General features: G+C 36.6%; 1 protein-coding gene across 2 annotated transcripts in view; it reads right to left on the bottom strand.

Annotated features, from left to right (window-relative positions):
- Positions 1-3,397: 3,397 nt before the first annotated feature.
- LOC149782402 (immunoglobulin superfamily member 10-like) overlaps positions 3,398-22,167 on the bottom strand; it is a 100,223-nt gene continuing 81,453 nt past the window's right edge. For both annotated transcript variants that reach the window (XM_089933784.1, XM_089933785.1), the window contains 2 exons: positions 8,073-8,167; positions 3,398-5,518 (listed from right to left, as the gene is read on the bottom strand). In XM_089933784.1, coding sequence (XP_089789910.1) covers positions 8,094-8,167 — 74 coding nt within the window. In that variant the 3' untranslated portion in view covers positions 3,398-5,518; positions 8,073-8,093. The remainder of the gene's footprint in view (positions 5,519-8,072; positions 8,168-22,167) is intronic.

The following is a 22,167-nucleotide window of genomic DNA, read 5'->3' as shown; positions in this document are numbered from 1 at the left end:
TTGTCAATCAAAAATAGACTTCTAACAAGACTTCTGAAGACAGAAAAAAAACTTGACTATTTTCTAGATAAATCTCAAATTGAACAAGGTGTATCATACGAATTATAATTACTGTCTGATGCAAGCCTATCATCATTTATGTTTATCACTTTCGTAAGCATTGTAGCCTTGCACAGGAAATGGAATATTTTTACCATGAGGTATATTATAAATTATTTACAACTATATCTTTATTATGCAATATCAACCTTCTAAAAGAACAATAAGTGTACACTTACACCAGCATACTAGCATTGTCAATATTTGTATTTAGTCAAAATGTCTTTCAGTTGATCACTTAAATTGGAGTGCACATTAAATTCAAGCATATATTAATATAAACTATAGGAACTAGAAATCATTAGCACAAATGTCTGAGGAATCGAAATTATAAAGACACGTCCAAACTCGCACCTCTGGTAAAAATTCTATTGTTTCCTGTATATTTGTGATAAAGTTGTTATCAGTCTGGGCCGAACTTTAATAGTCCATGATCACCTGCTTAGAACAGTGATATGGTAGTTTGATAAGTGCATTTATTTTCTCCTGATAGATTTAATATTAATGATTTTAGCATTGATGATTTTTTATTTACTTACTGTGTCAATCGAACTGTTAATAGAATGTACCAGTTATCAAGTTGTGCTCTTTACAGTGTAAAATATGGTCCTATTTTGATTCATATACAAATGGCATTCTGGATTTATAGTATGAGGTAAGTACACGTTTACTGTTCATTGGTCATTACAAATGGAGTGTTGGATTGTATCGTCTGGGGTAATGGACAACATAAAACGGGGCATTGGTCACTACAAATCGCTTGGCCTGGCCCAAGACAGCAAGTGATGAGTGTGGGACCCCAAGCAAAACAACTGCATTGATGAAAGCGTGGGACCCAGGGTGGTTGCCTTGTTTGCCTTGCCCTAGGGCCAGGCCTGCAAACATCATACTATGTAGTGAATATGTGGCATTGGATAGTACATAACCAGGTGCTGGATAACAGATCACAAGGTATTGGTCACCTAACTAGTTCTACAATCGTAGATGATGGGTGATTGATAAGTAGACTGCATATTGAGAGTTTAGTGTGGAGTGTTTGATAGTAGATTACTGAGTATTGGGTAACTAGGTAAGCTGTTGGAACTCAAACAGAAAATGTTACTTCCCTTGTCGATGTTTGGTATGGTCCTAAAATTCCAAAGTTTAATGTAAGATTAAGATCAAGGTGTATTTAAAAAATATCGATTAGAATAAAAGTGTAAAGAAATTAACTGACATTAAAGAAGGTCACTGAAGTGTATTAAAATCTGGATTGAAAAACCATAGATTTTTAGCAAACATATTCAAGACCCAATTCTGCATGATGAAGCATGGTATTGCAACACTCTTTTTATTGGTGCTTATCAAGTGACAAATGGGTAACCAGCTAGTGACAGAATATAATTTAGGACAGCAAAATAATGTATTACAAATTTCAAACTCCCTTACTTTAAGGCTACATTTGTGACTATGTGTACATATTCCTACCCTTTCTTCCCACCTTGCTCTCTCTTTGCATGATAATGTATAAGGATATTTGTGTTTGCATTGCAACAGCAAGCCAATGTATGTACTTAAGTGCATATTTGTTCTTGAAAGATAAATATAGGAAGGCAAATAAAGAAAAAATACAGCATTACAAATTTTAAACCCTTCCTGGCTCAGAACATAATTTACAAAATGTTTTAACACACTTCTTGAATTGTAAAAGCTGGTCAATGCCTTTTGTTAAGTGTGTTTTTGTTCTTTTCTCCATCATGTTTTCTATCTATAGATATGTGTATGTGTGTAAGTACTGCTAATATTTGTCTTCTTTAACTCCATATATGATAGTGTATATGTATATTTATGTGCGCAAGCGTTATTACTTTTCTCTTTTCATTAACTCTTCATTAGGGAAGGATTGGAGGATGTGGGTTTAACATTGATTACAAGGGAATACTAATGAAGTTGTAGTGGGATAGGACCATTGTTGTCTTTTGGGGGGTTTAATACAATTTCTCAACACAAGATAGGCTAGATATGGCAGCTAGTATAAATGGAGGAAGAATGATAAGAAAGTTAGTTTTCTTATAAGCATTATAAATTCTTGTTATACCCATTCTTTTTTCCATCCTACCCTACATTTTCTCTTATCGATATACAGACCCATTACATGAAGGCTATATAAATTTTTTAAAATAGGTTTTCACACTTGTGCTGGGAGAGTCCCACGCATGCATATCCTAAGTAAACTTTTAACATTACATTTCCCGTTGTTCCTATAATGCCTAAACTAAGAGGCCTGACCTTAAGTTTCCCTATAACCACCCATCATGTTAATCCTATGGACATTTATACCATTACATTTCCCTTTAGAGGCCAGACAGTCCCCTAATGTTAAACCTATGGGGACAGTTTCAACATTACATTTGCCACTCAATGACAGAGAGTCTTATATGAACATTCCCCATAGATTTAATGCTAACTAATGTTAATTTTCTGTATAAAGCTAAAGTATCCCAATGGATAGTCCTTGATGGAATGGTTCAAGTGAGTTGGTAATTCCAGATGGACCTTATTTACAAACTTAGTGTGTTCCTGAAGCAAACTTGTGACCCACATCCTAGGCATTTTATATTGTATCTTAGATTATGTGACACTGGTATAAAATTATGTGGAAAATTTTTCATTCTCCTTCAAGTTCAGTCTTTAGAATTATTTACTGTTGTGTTCAGATATGATTTGAGAGAAATCATTTACTTAAATTAATCAGTGGAAGTACAAAGTGCTTGTTGACTTTTTTGGACAAAAGCAATACTTTGGAATAATTGTCAATTCCTTCAAAGTTATTCTGGATAATATCATTGTGATATGTCAATAATATTAATTGATACATCAACTCATTCAGTTCTACTGGTACTTAAGCACATTTAAGACTAGGAATTCATTTGAAACATTCTAAACGTTTCTATTTGTGATAGAATATTTAGGAGTATCTGAGATTTTAAAACCATCTAACACGTGCAGATTTTAAAAATGTTCTTGTTGGTGCTCCTCCTCAACAAAAAGACAAAGACATGCAATTATCTCCCTTGCCATATGGGCCACATAATTTCAAATACAAATTTTGCAGAATGCCTTTTTTCACCACTTTTTGAACAGATTTAAAATATGATGTGTAAGCATTATTATTAATTGTGTTCCATTTTATTAATTACAACTTTAAAACATCATCTGCCGAAGACTTGCTTTTTGTCTCCAGCTGACAATAAAACAGACAGCAAAATAAAACTGAATGCTGTAGTTATAAAAGAAATCTTTATTGAAGAAGGGGATTGTATTACAGTGTAACAAATTTTTACTCTACTTGCGATTTAAAGACATGTATAAAATATTATTTTTTATTTTAATAATGAGAACAGAATTCTTTTCAGTCAGAATTCATACTACCCAAAAACCACTACATGGCAACAAGTTATCTATATATAATAATTTGTAATGATTTTAATGACTGCAAGTTCTCTAGACCTAAATGTTATGTCTGTATACAACTCCAACTGAATTATAAATCAGCTGTTCAAGCTGTTCATTGAAGCATAATAGGAAGCTTAATTATATGTATGTATTATTTTGCTTCCACTGATTTAAGTTTGTTCCTCTTATGGTATTTCTTTCTTTCCACTGTTCTTTTGCATGTCATCAACCCAAGATTTGAAATGGCTTAAACATAACATGTAAAGAAATTTGTTTTTAATTACTGCTATTTTATCTGATTACTTAAATTGTCTCTTGTTCATGTCACTAGATCTCAGTGCTGGCTAGTACACATCTTTTAGTCAAGGCCATTCATGTGAGAAAGAAAGACAGAAATGCACTAAAATGGCCATATCGAGAAAGCTGCTCCATTTCTAAATCAAATATAAATGAGCAGTTTGATCGTGGGCCTCAGCACTGGTAGAAAATTCTCCTTATCCTTGAGTAAACAGCCCACTTTAAAAGGTCTTGATGACCCTGGACTATTTGTCTTGATGACCCTGGACTATTTGTTTGAGCTTGTATGCATCTGGCTGGGTACAGTCTCTCATGAATATGAATGAACTCCATACTGATGCAAATGTAAAATATTTTGGATATTTTCAAACCAGAAGTTTTTCCCAATTTCCTGGTTAATTGTTTCTCAAAACCATGAAAGTGGTGCAAATCTTTTTAAGGTTTAGTTCTATGTTCACATCATTATAAGAAGACAAATGTTATCATTGTCAACTTGAAATTCAATGCCATACAAACTTGTCTACTTGCAGTAGAAAGATTCAGGTATACAAGTTTCCTAATGAGAACTGGTGCATATCTTGATAATATAAAGGACCATCCTTAATCTCCGTGTCAATTAAATTAAATTATGAAGACTTGGGGAAATAAATACAATAATATTACACGATTTTCTCCAAAAACTAAATTTAAAAATTACATTTACCACTGAATATACTTGAGTGTAAGGGATAAATACTATTTATTTAGAAGAATCAAAAATGAGATAATTGTTAAACCACAACAATGACAATGATATTGATAGTAAGATCATAGATAGGGGGAGGATAATACATTTGTATTAATCTGTCTTTTTGTTTTCATTCACTCATTCTGGAGACCCAATTGACATAAAAGATGTGATGTGATTTTTATTTTTAACGTAGCTTTAACAATTTTTCAGTCATATCGCTACGATGTCTGCAATGTGGCAGCTTATAGTGATGTCTAGCACTGGGGCATCATGCCGCAGACATGTAGCGTGATGTCCCACCCAGTCACATTATCCTGACACCAGGCCGACCAGTCCTAACACTAACCTCTTAATGCTGAACGCCAAGCGAGGCAGCTGTTAGTACCATTTTTTAAGTCTCTGGTATGACTCGGTCGGGGATCGAACCCATGACCTCCCGTATACGAGGCGGATGCTCTAACCACTAGCCCACCAGAGCGGTTTGATATAAAAGAAACTGGTGTATGTTCATTCATCATTTTGACAATAAATGTATCAAAATTGACATCTTTGGTTGGTAAAGTAATAAAATTGTGCAATACATGCTGAACAGGTGTCTGACAAACCATCAAGTTTTACAGATTTTATCACTGACTTGTATGCACATTGCATGCAACTACCTAATTTAGGATTTTATATATTATCAGCAATGATACATGATAGGAGCTTCTTAACCAACATATGTAAAATCTAAGTATATAGGTACTACAAGAGAGAAGACAATTATGGGCAATTTAACAAAATATTCTATCTATATCTATCTATATAAGTTTTATCGAGATCCCATTATGGGTCAAAATTAACAATTATAATTAGGTAGACCTAACACAAATATTGTAGAGACTATGTTGACAGAAGTTCATACACCAGTTGTGTCAGGCTATTTTATCACTGTGTTTTCATATTTTGGTTCAGAATCTGAAAACAAGAGAAAATGAATATAACTACAGAATCATATTACTAAACTTCAATAAACATCAGTGCATGTACTTGAGCAAATAATTTATGATAAGAAGATAAGTGTTTATAGTTAAACAATGAATAAATGTTACAAAAAAACTACTAAAGTTTTGATAATAATTATTACTAAATAATAATAAATAGTGATAAACCTCATAAAAATATAACAAAGAGGCACACAAATACACAGACATGATATTGGTCTTCCATAAAAAAGCTGAAAAAATGTTAAGGGGGCTTTGGGGTCTTCATCCAACGGGGTCGTGAGGGGCAGCGCCCCTGATTTGGGGGTCCAGGTGGCCAAAGGCCCCCTGCCAAAAACACATTTAACACTCATAAAAAACTCCTTCTAGTGCAATTTTTGCTCATAAAATAAACCAAAATAATCATCTGAAAAACTAATAAACTTGCCAAAAATATTCAACTTGACTTGAATAATTTCACAATATTTATAGTCACATAAATTTGTTCTCCAATACTATTGATGCTGAAGTTATTTCATGTGCGTGTCAGTGTTCACATCATAATTAAGTCACAATAATTTCTCAGTTTTTCCAGCAAATATATTATACTTCTCTCTTTTCATAACAAATCTGTAAAATAAACACCCAAGTAAATCAACTATATACAAATAGTCCCATACATTCACTTGTCTTTTTCTCCATTGGACACAACCTGTTGATATGCCAGTCGAGCTGTTTTTGCAGCTTTGGCAAAGATTTCTTTAGCCTACCTTTTTGTCACCACTGACCTTTTTGGCTCAATGCGCAATCGTTTATTTTACTTCTCAATGAGAGCCTTTTCCCTTTCAAGCTGTTGCTTGTATTGGCAACAAGCAGTGCACATATTCTGACAAGGGGCTACATCTGTTCTCTCATGCAAGAAATCTTTCTTCTTATAGTAATTAATAATTAACTGCACCTTTTCCAGATGTCTTCTGAGCATCAATTTTTACAAATGAAGCTTCTTTTGTAGGTGCTGTTCCAAACTCTTCCACCGTTGATTACTGTAATTCCCATCTTTATTGCAGAGGCCACAAAATGCCAGCCCTCTAGTGTTTAGTTTTCTTATAAACTGACCAACTAAATTTCCGTCAACTTTTCTCTCCAGCCATTCCCATTTCCATCAGGTTTTTAAAATTTTATCTAAACTTTCTGTGTCGGGGTCTCTCTCAACAACTCCATGTTTTGCAAGCATGCTTTTTCTTTCCATTGCCATCAGTTTCCATTACAAGAAGATTCATTGGATGAATTTAAACCCTTGACCAATCAGAATAATCTTTACAAGAGTCGTATGCTAACCAATGTATGGAACAAATAATTTACAAGGGTTGTTGTGGAATGAGAGTGGACAGACCATTTTAAAAAAACTGGATTCGAGATGATATAAAAAAATGGACTATATAAAAAAATCTGATTCAAGTGAGGAGAAAAGGGATTTCCACTTTAAAATGGAGAAAAATTATGTTTGAATACATTAAGCTATTTTGCTTAACTCTGAAGATATATTAGCATTCAATATTAATTTGCCTGCATTATTGTGGGGTTTAATGCCATTTTTCAGCATATGATAGGCCATACATGGTGGCCAGTATAACTGGTGGAGGAACCCAGGGAAACCTCAGAAAGAAACACTGACCCATGGGAGGTTACTGGCAAGCTTTCTCATGTACCCACATTGGTCAAACCCAAGAATCGAACCCACACAAACAGAGGTTACAAGGCAGTGATCCATAACTGAGTTCTTTAGACCACTCGGTCACCTGGGGCCCACAATTTGCCCCTGTGTAAATTAAAGGAGTAATTTCTACTTAACACTGGTCCAGCAAGTTGCTGTTTTGATAACAACAAGGAATTTGACATTGATGATTGCTAAATTGAGCTTTAGAAACCCCTAAGGTATGAATTGGACATTGATGTTATATTAAGCATCATAAAGCACTAAAGTATAAATCTGACATTGAAGATGTCTACATCAGGCTTTAGGAACCATTCATTTTAGTTTTCTCAAAGTATGGAATATTGAACTGCCAAAAATATGACTCAACAAGGAAATGTACCATGGTGATGGAAGCAAAAATTCATCTTACTAATGCAGACATTATTCCTAGATATGCAGCTGGGACAAAAGTGTTTCCGAATACTTCTGATTAAAATAACATTGTATACATGAACATAGTTACCACATATAAATTTAGTGAAACAGATGAACACAAAATTGTACTCTGCCATACAAATCAGATGTTCAGCCCAAATGAAATGAATATTAGATCAACTTCCATGAAATGTTTAACTTAAAGGGAAACAGAAAACTATATAGTAGGACAGACTGACAAAAAATGACCAATATGTAGATAATTAAGAATGCATGTCATCTGTGAGTTACTATATACCTTAGGTCTACAGGAGGCAATCAGAAAACAGATTACATAATTATATTAATATGATCTAGTAATTTTTATTTCTGTGGTAGTACAGTTAAACAAATTTAAATACATTTCGAATGAAGTTACCTTTGGATGTTTCAGGGATCTTCAGCGAGCTATACATCTGGATGTCATTGTTTGTATACAGGTGCAATTTTTCATAGGAATCATTTTCTGGATGCCTAAAATTAGAAATTGGAATAATTACTAATATATAAACACTGCTGGAAATGAATTTTTAAAAAGAAGTATTCAACTATCTATTTGTAATAAAATGATCACTACTTGTACATACATTTTGTTAAAAATAGGTTCAGCAACTGATTACGTCTTTCATGTCAGTGATTACACTCCAGTGGCTTAAGCATACGTCTAGATTTAAAGACAACATTAAATAAAGTTAAATTAAACTGCTTAATTGATTTCTTGATTGGAAATTTGATCTGTTTTATTTGTCAATAATGTACATGTAGATAACCATTATAAACATGTAAAAATCAATTATCACGATTCATTCAATATTGACATCATGTGCCTGTACCTTATATTGGGATTTCTATTCTCTTCCAATATGATATCTGGGAAAAAATGAAAAGTGCAAAATACAGCATCATAAAATAATTAAAACACTACATTGTATCACAGTCTGATATTTCAGTGTATTGAAACTACAAGTTAAAAAGTGGAAATGAGAAGTAAAAGACGATAGTTTAATTGCATGAACCTTCATTTACATCGAACACATTGTCATGCCCATCCCAACCATCCTTTACGTAACACATTGTCATGCCCATTCCAACCTTCATTTACATAGAACACATTGTCATGCCCATTCCAGCCTTCATTTACATAGAACATACTGTCATGCCCATTCCAACCTTCATTTACATAGAAAACACTGTCATGACCTTTCCAACCTTCATTTACATGGAACACATTGTCATGCCCATTCCAACCTTCATTTACATGGAACACATTGTCATACCCATTCCAACCTTAATTTACATGGAATACATTGTGATGCCCATTCCAACATTCATTTACATAGAACACACTGTCATGCCAATTCCTACCTTCATTTACATGGAACACATTGTCATGACCATTCCAACCTTCATTTACATGGAACACACTGTCATGCCCATTCCAACCTTCATTTACATGGAACACATTGTCATGCCGATTCCAACCTTCATTTACATAGAACACTGTCATGCCCATTCCTACCTTCATTTACATAGAACACACTGTCATGCCCATTCCAACCTTCATTTACATAGAAAACACTGTCATGCCCATTCCAACCTTCATTTACATAGAACACATTGTTATGCCCATTCCACCCTTCATTTACATAGAACACATTGTCATGCCCATTCCTACCTTGATTTACATAGAACACATTGTCATGTCCATTCCAAATTTCATTTACATGGAAAACATTGTCATGCCGATTCCAATCTTCATTTACATAGAACCCATTGTCATGCCCATTCCAACCTTCATTTACATAGAACAAACTGTCATGCCCATTCCAACCTTCATTTACATAGAAAACACTGTCATGCCCATTCCAACCTTCATTTGCATAGAACACATTGTCATGTCCATTCCAACCTTCATTTACATAGAACCCATTGTCATGCCCATTCCAACCTTCATTTACATAGAACACACTGTCATGCCCATTCCAACCTTCATTTACATAGAACACATTGTCATGCCCATTCCAACCTTCATTTACATAGAACACATTGTCATGCCCATTCCAACCTTCATTTACATGGAAAACACTGTCATGCCCATTCCAACCTTCATTTACATAGAACACATTGTCATGCCCATTCCAACCTTCATTTACATAGAACACATTGTCATGCCCATTCCAACCTTCATTTACATGGAACACATTGTAATGCCCATTCCAACCTTCATTTACATAGAACACATTGTCATGCCCATTCCAACCTTCATTTACATGGAAAACACTGTCATGCCCATTCCAACCTTCATTTACATAGAACACATTGTCATGCCCATTCCAACCTTCATTTACATAGAACACATTGTCATGCCCATTCCAACCTTCATTTACATGGAACACATTGTCATGCCCATTCCAACCTTCATTTACATGGAACACATTGTCATGCCCATTCCTACCTTCATTTACATGGAACACATTCTCATGCCCATTCCAAACTTCATTTACATAGAACACACTGTCATGCCCATTCCTACTTTCATTTACATGGAACACATTGTCATGCCCATTTGAATCTTCATTTACATAGAACACATTGTCATGCCCATTCCAACCTTCACTTACATAGAAAACACTGTCATGCCCATTCCAACCTTCATTTACATGGAACACATTGTCATGCCCATTCCAACCTTCATTTACATGGAACACATTGTCATGCCCATTCCAACCTTCATTTACATGGAACACATTGTCATGCCCATTCCAACCTTCATTTACGTAGAACACATTCTCATGCCCATTCCAACCTTCAATTACATGGAACACATTGTCATGCCGATTCCAACCTTCATTTACATAGAACACACTGTCATGCCCATTCCAACCTTCATTTACATGGAACACATTGTCATGTCCATTCCAACCTTCATTTACATATAACACACTGTCATGCCCATTCCTACCTTCATTTACATAGAACACATTGTCATGCCCATTCCAACCTTCATTTACATAGAACACATTGTCATGCCCATTCCAATCTTCATTTACACAGAACACATCGTCATGCCCATTCCAACCTTCATTTACATAGAACACATTGTCATGCCCATTCCTACCTTCATTTACATAGAACACACTGTCATGCCCATTCCAACCTTCATTTACATAGAAAACACTGGCATCCCCATTCCAACCTTCATTTACATAGAACACATTGTCATGTCCATTACAACCTTCATTTACATAGAACCCATTGTCATGCCCATTCCAACCTTCATTTACATAGAACACACTGTCAAGATCATTCCAACCTTCATTTACATAGAACACATTGTCATCCCCACTCCAACCTTCATTTACATAGAACACATTGTCAAGCCCATTCCAACCTTCATTTACATGGAAAACACTGTCATGCCCATTCCAACCTTCATTTACATAGAACACATTGTCATGTCCATTCCAACTTCCATTTACATAGAACACATTGTCATGCCCATTCCAACCTTCATTTACAAAGAACACATTGTCATGTAAACTCCAACCTTCATTTACACAGAACACATTGTCATGCCTATTCCAACCGGCAATTACATAGAACACATTGTCATGTCCATTCCAACCTTGATTTACATAGAACACATTGTCATGCCCATTCCAATCTTCAATTACATAGAACACATTGTCATGCCCATTGCAACCTTCATTTACATAGAAAACACTGTTATGCCCATTCCAACCTTCATTTACATGGAACACATTGTCAAGCCCATTCCAACCTTCATTTACATGGAACACATTGTCATGCCCATTCCTACCTTCATTTACATGGAACACATTGTCATGCCCATTCCAAACTTCATTTACATAGAACACACTGTCATGCCCATTCCTACCTTCATTTACATGGAACACATTGTCATGCCCATTTGAATCTTCATTTACATAGAACACATTGTCATGCCCATTCCAACCTTCACTTACATAGAAAACACTGTCATGCACATTCCAACCTTCATTTACATGGAACACATTGTCATGCCCATTCCAACCTTCATTTACATGGAACACATTGTCATGCCGATTCCAACCTTCATTTACATAGAACACACTGTCATGCCCATTCCAACCTTCATTTACATAGAACACACTGTCATGACCATTCCAACCTTCATTTACACAGCGTCATGCCCATTCCAACCTTCATTTACATAGAAAACATTGTCATGCCCATTCCAATCTTCATTTACATAGAACATACTGTCATGCCCATTCCAACCTTCATTTATATAGAACACATTGTCATGCCCATTCCAACCTTCGTTTACATTTAACACATTGTCATGCCCATTCCAACCTTCATTTACATAGAAAACACTGTCATGCCCAATCCAACCTTCATTTACATAGAACACATTGTCATGCCCATTCCAACCTTCATTTACATGGAAAACACTGTCATGCCCATTCCAACCTTCATTTACATAGAACACACTGTCATGCCCATTCCAACCTTCATTTACACAGAACACATTGTCATGCCCATTCCAACCTTCATTTACATAGAACACATTGTCATGCCCATTCCAACCTTCATTTACATGGAAAACACTGTCATGCCCATTCCAACCTTCATTTACATAGAACACATTGTCATGCCCATTCCAACCTTCATTTACATAGAACACATTGTCATGCCCATTCCAACCTTCATTTACATGGAACACATTGTCATGCCCATTCCAACCTTCATTTACATGGAACACATTGTCATGCCCATTCCTACCTTCATTTACATGGAACACATTGTCATGCCCATTCCAAACTTCATTTACATAGAACACACTGTCATGCCCATTCCTACCTTCATGTACATGGAACACATTGTCATGCCCATTTGAATCTTCATTTACATAGAACACATTGTCATGCCCATTCCAACCTTCACTTACATAGAAAACACTGTCATGCCCATTCCAACCTTCATTTACATGGAACACATTGTCATGCCCATTCCAACCTTCATTTACATGGAACACATTGTCATGCCCATTCCAACCTTCATTTACATGGAACACATTGTCATGCCCATTCCAACCTTCATTTACATGGAACACATTGTCATGCCCATTCCAACCTTCATTTACATGGAACACACTGTCATGCCCATTCCAACCTTCATTTACGTAGAACACATTGTCATGCCCATTCCAACCTTCATTTACATGGAACACATTGTCATGCCGATTCCAACCTTCATTTACATAGAACACACTGTCATGCCCATTCCAACCTTCATTTACATAGAACACACTGTCATGACCATTCCAACCTTCATTTACACAGCGTCATGCCCATTCCAACCTTCATTTACATAGAAAACATTGTCATGCCCATTCCAATCTTCATTTACATAGAACATACTGTCATGCCCATTCCAACCTTCATTTATATAGAACACATTGTCATGCCCATTCCAACCTTCGTTTACATTTAACACATTGTCATGCCCATTCCAACCTTCATTTACATAGAAAACACTGTCATGCCCAATCCAACCTTCATTTACATAGAACACATTGTCATGCCCATTCCAACCTTCATTTACATGGAAAACACTGTCATGCCCATTCCAACCTTCATTTACATAGACCACACTGTCATGCCCATTCCAACCTTCATTTACATAGAACACATTGTCATGCCCATTCCAACCTTCATTTACATAGAACACATTGTCATGCCCATTCCAACCTTCATTTACATGGAAAACACTGTCATGCCCATTCCAACCTTCATTTACATAGAACACATTGTCATGCCCATTCCAACCTTCATTTACATAGAACACATTGTCATGCCCATTCCAACCTTCATTTACATGGAACACATTGTCATGCCCATTCCAACCTTCATTTACATGGAACACATTGTCATGCCCATTCCTACCTTCATTTACATGGAACACATTGTCATGCCCATTCCAAACTTCATTTACATAGAACACACTGTCATGCCCATTCCTACCTTCATGTACATGGAACACATTGTCATGCCCATTTGAATCTTCATTTACATAGAACACATTGTCATGCCCATTCCAACCTTCACTTACATAGAAAACACTGTCATGCCCATTCCAACCTTGATTTACATGGAACACATTGTCATGCCCATTCCAACCTTCATTTACATGGAACACATTGTCATGCCCATTCCAACCTTCATTTACATGGAACACATTGTCATGCCCATTCCAACCTTCATTTACGTAGAACACATTCTCATGCCCATTCCAACCTTCATTTACATGGAACACATTGTCATGCCGATCCGAACCTTCATTTACATAGAACACACTGTCATGCCCATTCCAACCTTCATTTACATGGAACACATTATCATGTCCATTCCAACCTTCATTTACATATAACACACTGTCATGCCCATTCCTACCTTCATTTACATAGAACACATTGTCATGCCCATTCCAACCTTCATTTACATAGAACACATTGTCATGCCCATTCCAATCTTCATTTACACAGAACACATCGTCATGCCCATTCCAACCTTCATTTACATAGAACACATTGTCATGCCCATTCCTACCTTCATTTACATAGAACACACTGTCATGCCCATTCCAACCTTCATTTACATAGAAAACACTGGCATCCCCATTCCAACCTTCATTTACATAGAACACATTGTCATGTCCATTACAACCTTCATTTACATAGAACCCATTGTCATGCCCATTCCAACCTTTATTTACATAGAACACATTGTCATCCCCACTCCAACCTTCATTTACATAGAACACATTGTCATGCCCATTCCAACCTTCGTTTACATTTAACACATTGTGATGCCCATTCCAACCTTCATTTACATATAATACACTGTTATGCCCATTCCATGCTTCTTTTACATGGAACACATTGTCATGCCCATTCCAATCTTCATTTACATGGAACACATTGTCATGCCCATTCCAACCTTCATTTACATAGAAAACACTGTCATGCCCAATCCAACCTTCATTTACATAGAACACACTGTCATCCCCATTCCAACCTTCATTTACACAGTGTCATGCCCATTCCAACCTTCATTTACATAGAAAACACTGGCATGCCCATTCCAACCTTCATTTACATGGAACACATTGTCATGTCCATTCCAACCTTCATTTACATAGAACCCATTGTCATGCCCATTCCAACCTTTATTTACATAGAACACACTGTCATGCCCATTCCAACCTTCATTTACATAGAACACATTGTCATGCCCATTCCAACCTTCATTTACATGGAAAACACTGTCATGCCCATTCCAACCTTCATTTACATAGAACACATTGTCATGTCCATTCCAACCTCCATTTACATAGAACACATTGTCATGCACATTCCAACCTTCATTTACATAGAACACATTGTCATGCCCATTCCAACGTTTATTTACATAGAACACATTGTCATGCCCATTCCAACCTTTATTCACATAGAACACATTGTCATGCCCATTCGAACCTTCATTTACATAGAACACATTGTCATATCCATTCCAAACTTCATTTACATAGAACACATTGTCATATCCATTCCAACCTTCATTTACATAGAACACACTGTCATGCCCAATCCAACCTTCATTTACATAGAATACACTGTCATGCCCATTCCAACCTTCATTTACATAGAACACATTGTCATGCCCATTCCAACCTTCATTTACATAGAACACATTGTCATCTCCATTCCAACCTTCATTTACATAGAACACACTATCATGCCCATTCCAACCTTCATTTACATAGAACACACTGTCATGCCCATTCCAACCTTCATTTACATAGAACAAACTGTCATGCCCATTCCAACCTTCATTTACATAGAACACATTGTCATGCCCATTCCAACCTTCATTTACATAGAACAAACTGTCATGCCCATTCCAACCTTCATTTACATAGAACACATTGTCATGTCCATTGCAACCTTCATTTACATGGAGCCCATTGTCATGCAAATTCCAACCTGCATTTACATAGAAGACATTGTCATGCCCATTCTAACCTTCATTTACATAGAACACATTGTCATCTCCATTCCAACCTTCATTTACATAGAACACACTATCATGCCCATTCCAACCTTCATTTACATAGAACACACTGTCATGCCCATTCCAACCTTCATTTACATAGAACACACTGTCATGCCCATTCCAACCTTCATTTACATAGAACACATTGTCATGCCCATTCCAACCTTCATTTACATAGAAAAAACTGTCATGCCCATTCCAACCTTCATTTACATAGAACACACTGTCATGCCCATTCCAAGCTTTATTTACATAGAACACACTGTCATGCCCATTCCAACCTTCATTTACATAGAACACACTGTCATGCCCATTCCAACCTTCATTTACATAGAACACACTGTCATGCCCATTCCAACCTTCATTTACATAGTCATTTACATAGAACACACTGTCATGCCCATTCCAACCTTCATTTACATAGAACACATTGTTATGCACATTACAATCTGCATTGACATAAAACACTTTATCATGCCCATCCTAACCTTCATTTACACAAAACACATTATCATGCCCATTCTAACCTTCATTTACACAGAACAGTCATGCCCATTCTAACCTTCATTTACATGAAACACACTGTAATGCCCATTTTAACCTTGATTTATATGACACATGGTCATGCCCATTCCAACATTCATTTACACAACACATTATTATGCCCATTCTATCTTTCATTTACATAGAACACATTGTCATGCCCACTCCAGCCTGCATCTATATAGAACACGTCATAGACATTCCAATTGGCTTTTACACAGAATACGTTTTCATGCCCATTCCTACCTGCATTGACAAAGAACACATTGTCATGCCCACTCCAACCTTCATTTACATAGAACACATTGTCATGCCCATTCTAACCTTCATTTACATAGAACACATTGTCAGGACCCTTGCAACCTTCATTTACATAGAACACATTCTCATGTCCATTGCAACCTTCAATTACATGGAGCCCATTGTCATGCAAATTCCAACTTGCATTTACATAGAAGACATTGTCATGCCCATTCTAACCTTCATTTACATAGAACACATTGTCATGCCCATTCCAACCTTCATTTACATAGAACACATTGTCATGCCCATTCCAACCTTCATTTACATAGAACACACTGTCATGCCCGTTCCAACCTTCATTTACATAGAACACACTGTCATGCCCGTTCCAACCTTCATTTACATAGAACACAATGTCATGTCCATTGCAACCTTCATTTACATAGAACACAGTGTCATGAGCATTCCAACCTTCATTTACATAGAACACAGTGTCATGTCCATTGCAAACTTCATTTACATGGAGCCCATTGTCATGCAAATTCCAAACTTCATTTACATAGAACACATTGTCATGCCCATTCTAACCTTCATTTACATAGAACACACTGTCATGCCCATTCCAAACTTCATTTACATAGAACACATTGTCATGCCCATTCCAACCTTCATTTACACAGAACACATAGTCATGTCGATTCCAACCTTTATTTACATAGAACACATTGTCATGCCCATTCCAACCTTCATTTACATAGAACACACTGTCATGCCCATTCCAACCTTCATTTACACAGCGTCATGCCCATTCCAACCTTCATTTACATAGAAAACATTGTCATGCCCATTCCAACTTTCATTTACATAGAACATACTGTCATGCCCATTCAACCTTCATTTATATAGAACACATTGTCATGCCCATTCCAACCTTCGTTTACATTTAACACATTGTCATGCCCATTCCAACCTTCATTTACATATAATACACTGTTATGCCCATTCCATGCTTCATTTACATGGAACACATTGTCATGCCCATTCCAATCTTCATTTACATGGAACACATTGTCATGCCCATTCCAACCTTCATTTACATAGAAATCACTGTCATGCCCAATCCAACCTTCATTTACATAGAACACACTGTCATGCCCATTCCAACCTTCATTTACACAGTGTCATGCCCATTCCAACCTTCATTTACATAGAAAACACTGGCATGCCCATTCCAACCTTCATTTACATGGAACACATTGTCATGTCCATTCCAACCTTCATTTACATAGAACCCATTGTCATGCCCATTCCAACCTTTATTTACATAGAACACACTGTCATGCCCATTCCAACCTTCATTTACATAGAACACATTGTTATGCCCATTCCAACCTTCTTTTACATAGAACACATTGTCATGTCAACTCCATCCTTCATTTACATGGAAAACACTGTCATGCCCATTCAAACCTTCATTTACATAGAACACATTGTCATGTCCATTCCAACCTCCATTTACATAGAACACATTGTCATGCCCATTCCAACCTTCATTTACATAGAACACATTGTCATGCCCATTCCAACGTTTATTTACATAGAACACATTGTCATGCCCATTCCAACCTTCATTTACTTAGAACACATTTTCATCCCCATTCCAACCTTCATTTACATAGAACACATTATCATTTCCATTCCAACCTTCATTTATATAGAAGACATTGTCATGCCCATTCCAACCTTCATTTACATAGAACCCATTGTCATGCCCATTCCAACCTTTATTTACATAGAACACACTGTCATGCCCATTCCAACCTTCATTTACATAGAACACACTGTCATGCCCATTCCAACCTTCATTTACATAGAACACACTGTCATGCCCATTCCAACCTTCATTTACATAGAACACACTGTCATGCCCATTCCAACCTTCATTTACATAGAACACATTGTTATGCACATTACAATCTGCATTGACATAAAACACTTTATCATGCCCATCCTAACCTTCATTTACACAAAACACATTATCATTCCCATTCTAACCTTCATTTACACAGAACAGTCATGCCCATTCTAACCTTCATTTACATGAAACACACTGTAATGCCCATTTTAACCTTGATTTATATGACACATGGTCATGCCCATTCCAACATTCATTTACACAACACATTATTATGCCCATGCTATCTTTCATTTACATAGAACACATTGTCATGCCCACTCCAGCCTGCATCTACATAGAACACGTCATAGACATTCCAATCGGCTTTTACACAGAATACGTTTTCATGCCCATTCCTACCTGCATTCACAAAGAACACATTGTCATGCCCACAACAACCTTCATTTACATAGAACACATTGTCATGCCCATTCCAACCTTCATTTACATAGAACACATCGTCAGGCCCCTTGCAACCTTCATTTACATAGAACACATTGTCATGTCCATTGCAACCTTCATTTACATGGAGCCCATTGTCATGCAAATTCCAACCTGCATTTACATAGAAGACATTGTCATGCCCATTCTAACCTTCATTTACATAGAACACATTGTCATGCCCATTCCAACCTTCATTTACATAGAACACACTGTCATGCCCGTTCCAACCTTCATTTACATAGAACACACTGTCATGCCCGTTCCAACCATCATTTACATAGAACACAATGTCATGTCCATTGCAACCTTCATTTACATAGAACACAGTGTCATGAGCATTCCAACCTTCATTTACATAGAACACAGTGTCATGTCCATTGCAAACTTCATTTACATGGAGCCCATTGTCATGCAAATTCCAACCTTCATTTACATAGAACACATTGTCATGCCCATTCTAACCTTCATTTACATAGAACACACTGTCATGCCCATTCCAACCTTCATTTACATAGAACACATTGTCATGCCCATTCCAACCTTCATTTACATAGAACACATAGTCATGTCCATTCCAACCTTTATTTACATAGAACACATTGTCATGCCCATTCGAACCTTCATTTACATAGAACACATTGTCATATCCATTCCAAACTTCATTTACATAGAAGACACTGTCATGCACATTCCAACCTTCATTTACATAGAACACACTGTCATGCAAATTCCAACCTTCATTTACATAGAACACACTGTCATGCCCATTCCAACCTTCATTTACAAAGAACACATTGTCATGCCCATTCCAACCTTCATTTACATAGAACAAACTGTCATGCCCATTCCAACCTTCATTTACATAGAACACACTGTCATGCCCATTCCAACATTTATTTACATAGAACACACTGTCATGCCCATTCCAACCTTCATTTACATAGAACACATTGTCATGCCCATTCCAACCTTCATTTACATAGAACACACTGTCATGCCCATTCCAACCTTCATCTACATAGAACACATTGTCATGCCCATTCCAACCTTCATTTACATAGAAAACACTGTCATGCCCATTCCAACCTTCATTAACATGGAACACATTGTCATGCCCGTTCCAACCTTCAATTACATAGAACACATTGTCATGTCCATTGCAACCTTCATTTACATAGAACACAGTGTCATGAGCATTCCAACCTTCATTTACATAGAACACAGTGTCATGTCCATTGCAAACTTCATTTACATGGAGCCCATTGTCATGCAAATTCCAAACTTCATTTACATAGAACACATTGTCATGCCCATTCTAACCTTCATTTACATAGAACACACTGTCATACCCATTCCAACCTTCATTTACATAGAACACATTGTCATGCCCATTCCAACCTTCATTTACATAAAACACATAGTCATGTCGATTCCAACCTTTATTTACATAGAACACATTGTCATGCCCATTCCAACCTTCATTTACATAGAACACACTGTCATGCCCATTCCAACCTTCATTTACACAGTGTCATGCCCATTCCAACCTTCCTTTACATAGAAAACACTGTCATGGCCATTCCAACCTTCATTTACATAGAACACACTGTCATGCCCATTCCAACCTTCATTTACATAGAACACACTGTCATGCCCATTCCAACCTTCATTTACACAGCGTCATGCCCATTCCAACCTTCATTTACATAGAAAACATTGTCATGCCCATTCCAACTTTCATTTACATAGAACATACTGTCATGCCCATTCCAACCTTCATTTATATAGAACACATTGTCATGCCCATTCCAACCTTCGTTTACATTTAACACATTGTCATGCCCATTCCAACCTTCATTTACATATAATACACTGTTATGCCCATTCCATGCTTCATTTACATGGAACACATTGTCATGCCCATTCCAATCTTCATTTACATGGAACACATTGTCATGCCCATTCCAACCTTCATTTACATAGAAAACACTGTCATGCCTAATCCAACCTTCATTTACATAGAACACACTGTCATGCCCATTCCAACCTTCATTTACACAGTGTCATGCCCATTCCAACCTTCATTTACATAGAAAACACTGGCATGCCCATTCCAACCTTCATTTACATGGAACACATTGTCATGTCCATTCCAACCTTCATTTACATAGAACCCATTGTCATGCCCATTCCAACCTTTATTTACATAGAACACACTGTCATGCCCATTCCAACCTTCATTTACATAGAACACATTGTCATGCCCATTCCAACCTTCATTTACATAGAACACATTGTCATGCCCATTCCAACCTTCATTTACATGGAAAACACTGTCATGCCCATTCCAACCTTCATTTACATAGAACACATTGTCATGTCCATTCCAACCTCCATTTACATAGAACACATTGTCATGCACATTCCAACCTTCATTTCCATAGAACACATTGTCATGCCCATTCCAACGTTTATTTACATAGAACACATTGTCATGCCCATTCCAGCCTTCATTTACTTAGAACACATTGTCATCCCCATTCCAACCTTCATTTACATAGAACACATTATCATTTCCATTCCAACCTTCATTTATATAGAAGAAATTGTCATGCCCATTCCAACCTTCATTTACATAGAACCCATTGTCATTCCCATTCCAATGTTCATTTACAGAGAACACATTGTCATCACCATTCCAACCGTCATTTACATAGAAGACATTGTCATGCCCATTCCAACCTTCATTTACATAGAAAACATTGTCATGTCCATTCCAACCTTCATTAACATAGAACACATTGCCATGCTCATTCCAATCTTCATTTACATAGAACACATTGTCATGCCCATTCCAACCTTCATTTACATAGAAAACACTGTCATGCCCATTCCAACCTTCATTAACATGGAACACATTGTCATGTCCATTCCAACCTTCATTTACATAGAACACATTGTCATGCCCATTCCTACCTTCATTTACATAGAACACACTGTCATGTCCATTCCAACCTTCGTTTACATAGAAAACACTGTCATGCCCATTCCAACCTTCATATACATGGAACACATTGTTATGCCCATTCCAACCTTCATTTACATGGAACACAATGTCATGCCCATTCCAACCTTCATTTACATAGAAAACACTGTCATGCCCATTC

This window comes from Sinohyriopsis cumingii, chromosome 15 (assembly GCF_028554795.1).
Source record: "Sinohyriopsis cumingii isolate HCF-2022 chromosome 15, ASM2855479v2, whole genome shotgun sequence".
Classification (NCBI taxonomy): Eukaryota; Metazoa; Mollusca; class Bivalvia; order Unionida; family Unionidae; genus Sinohyriopsis; species Sinohyriopsis cumingii.
The sequence above is the reverse complement of the archived record's forward strand: the minus strand, read 5'-3'. Positions and strand labels throughout refer to the sequence as shown.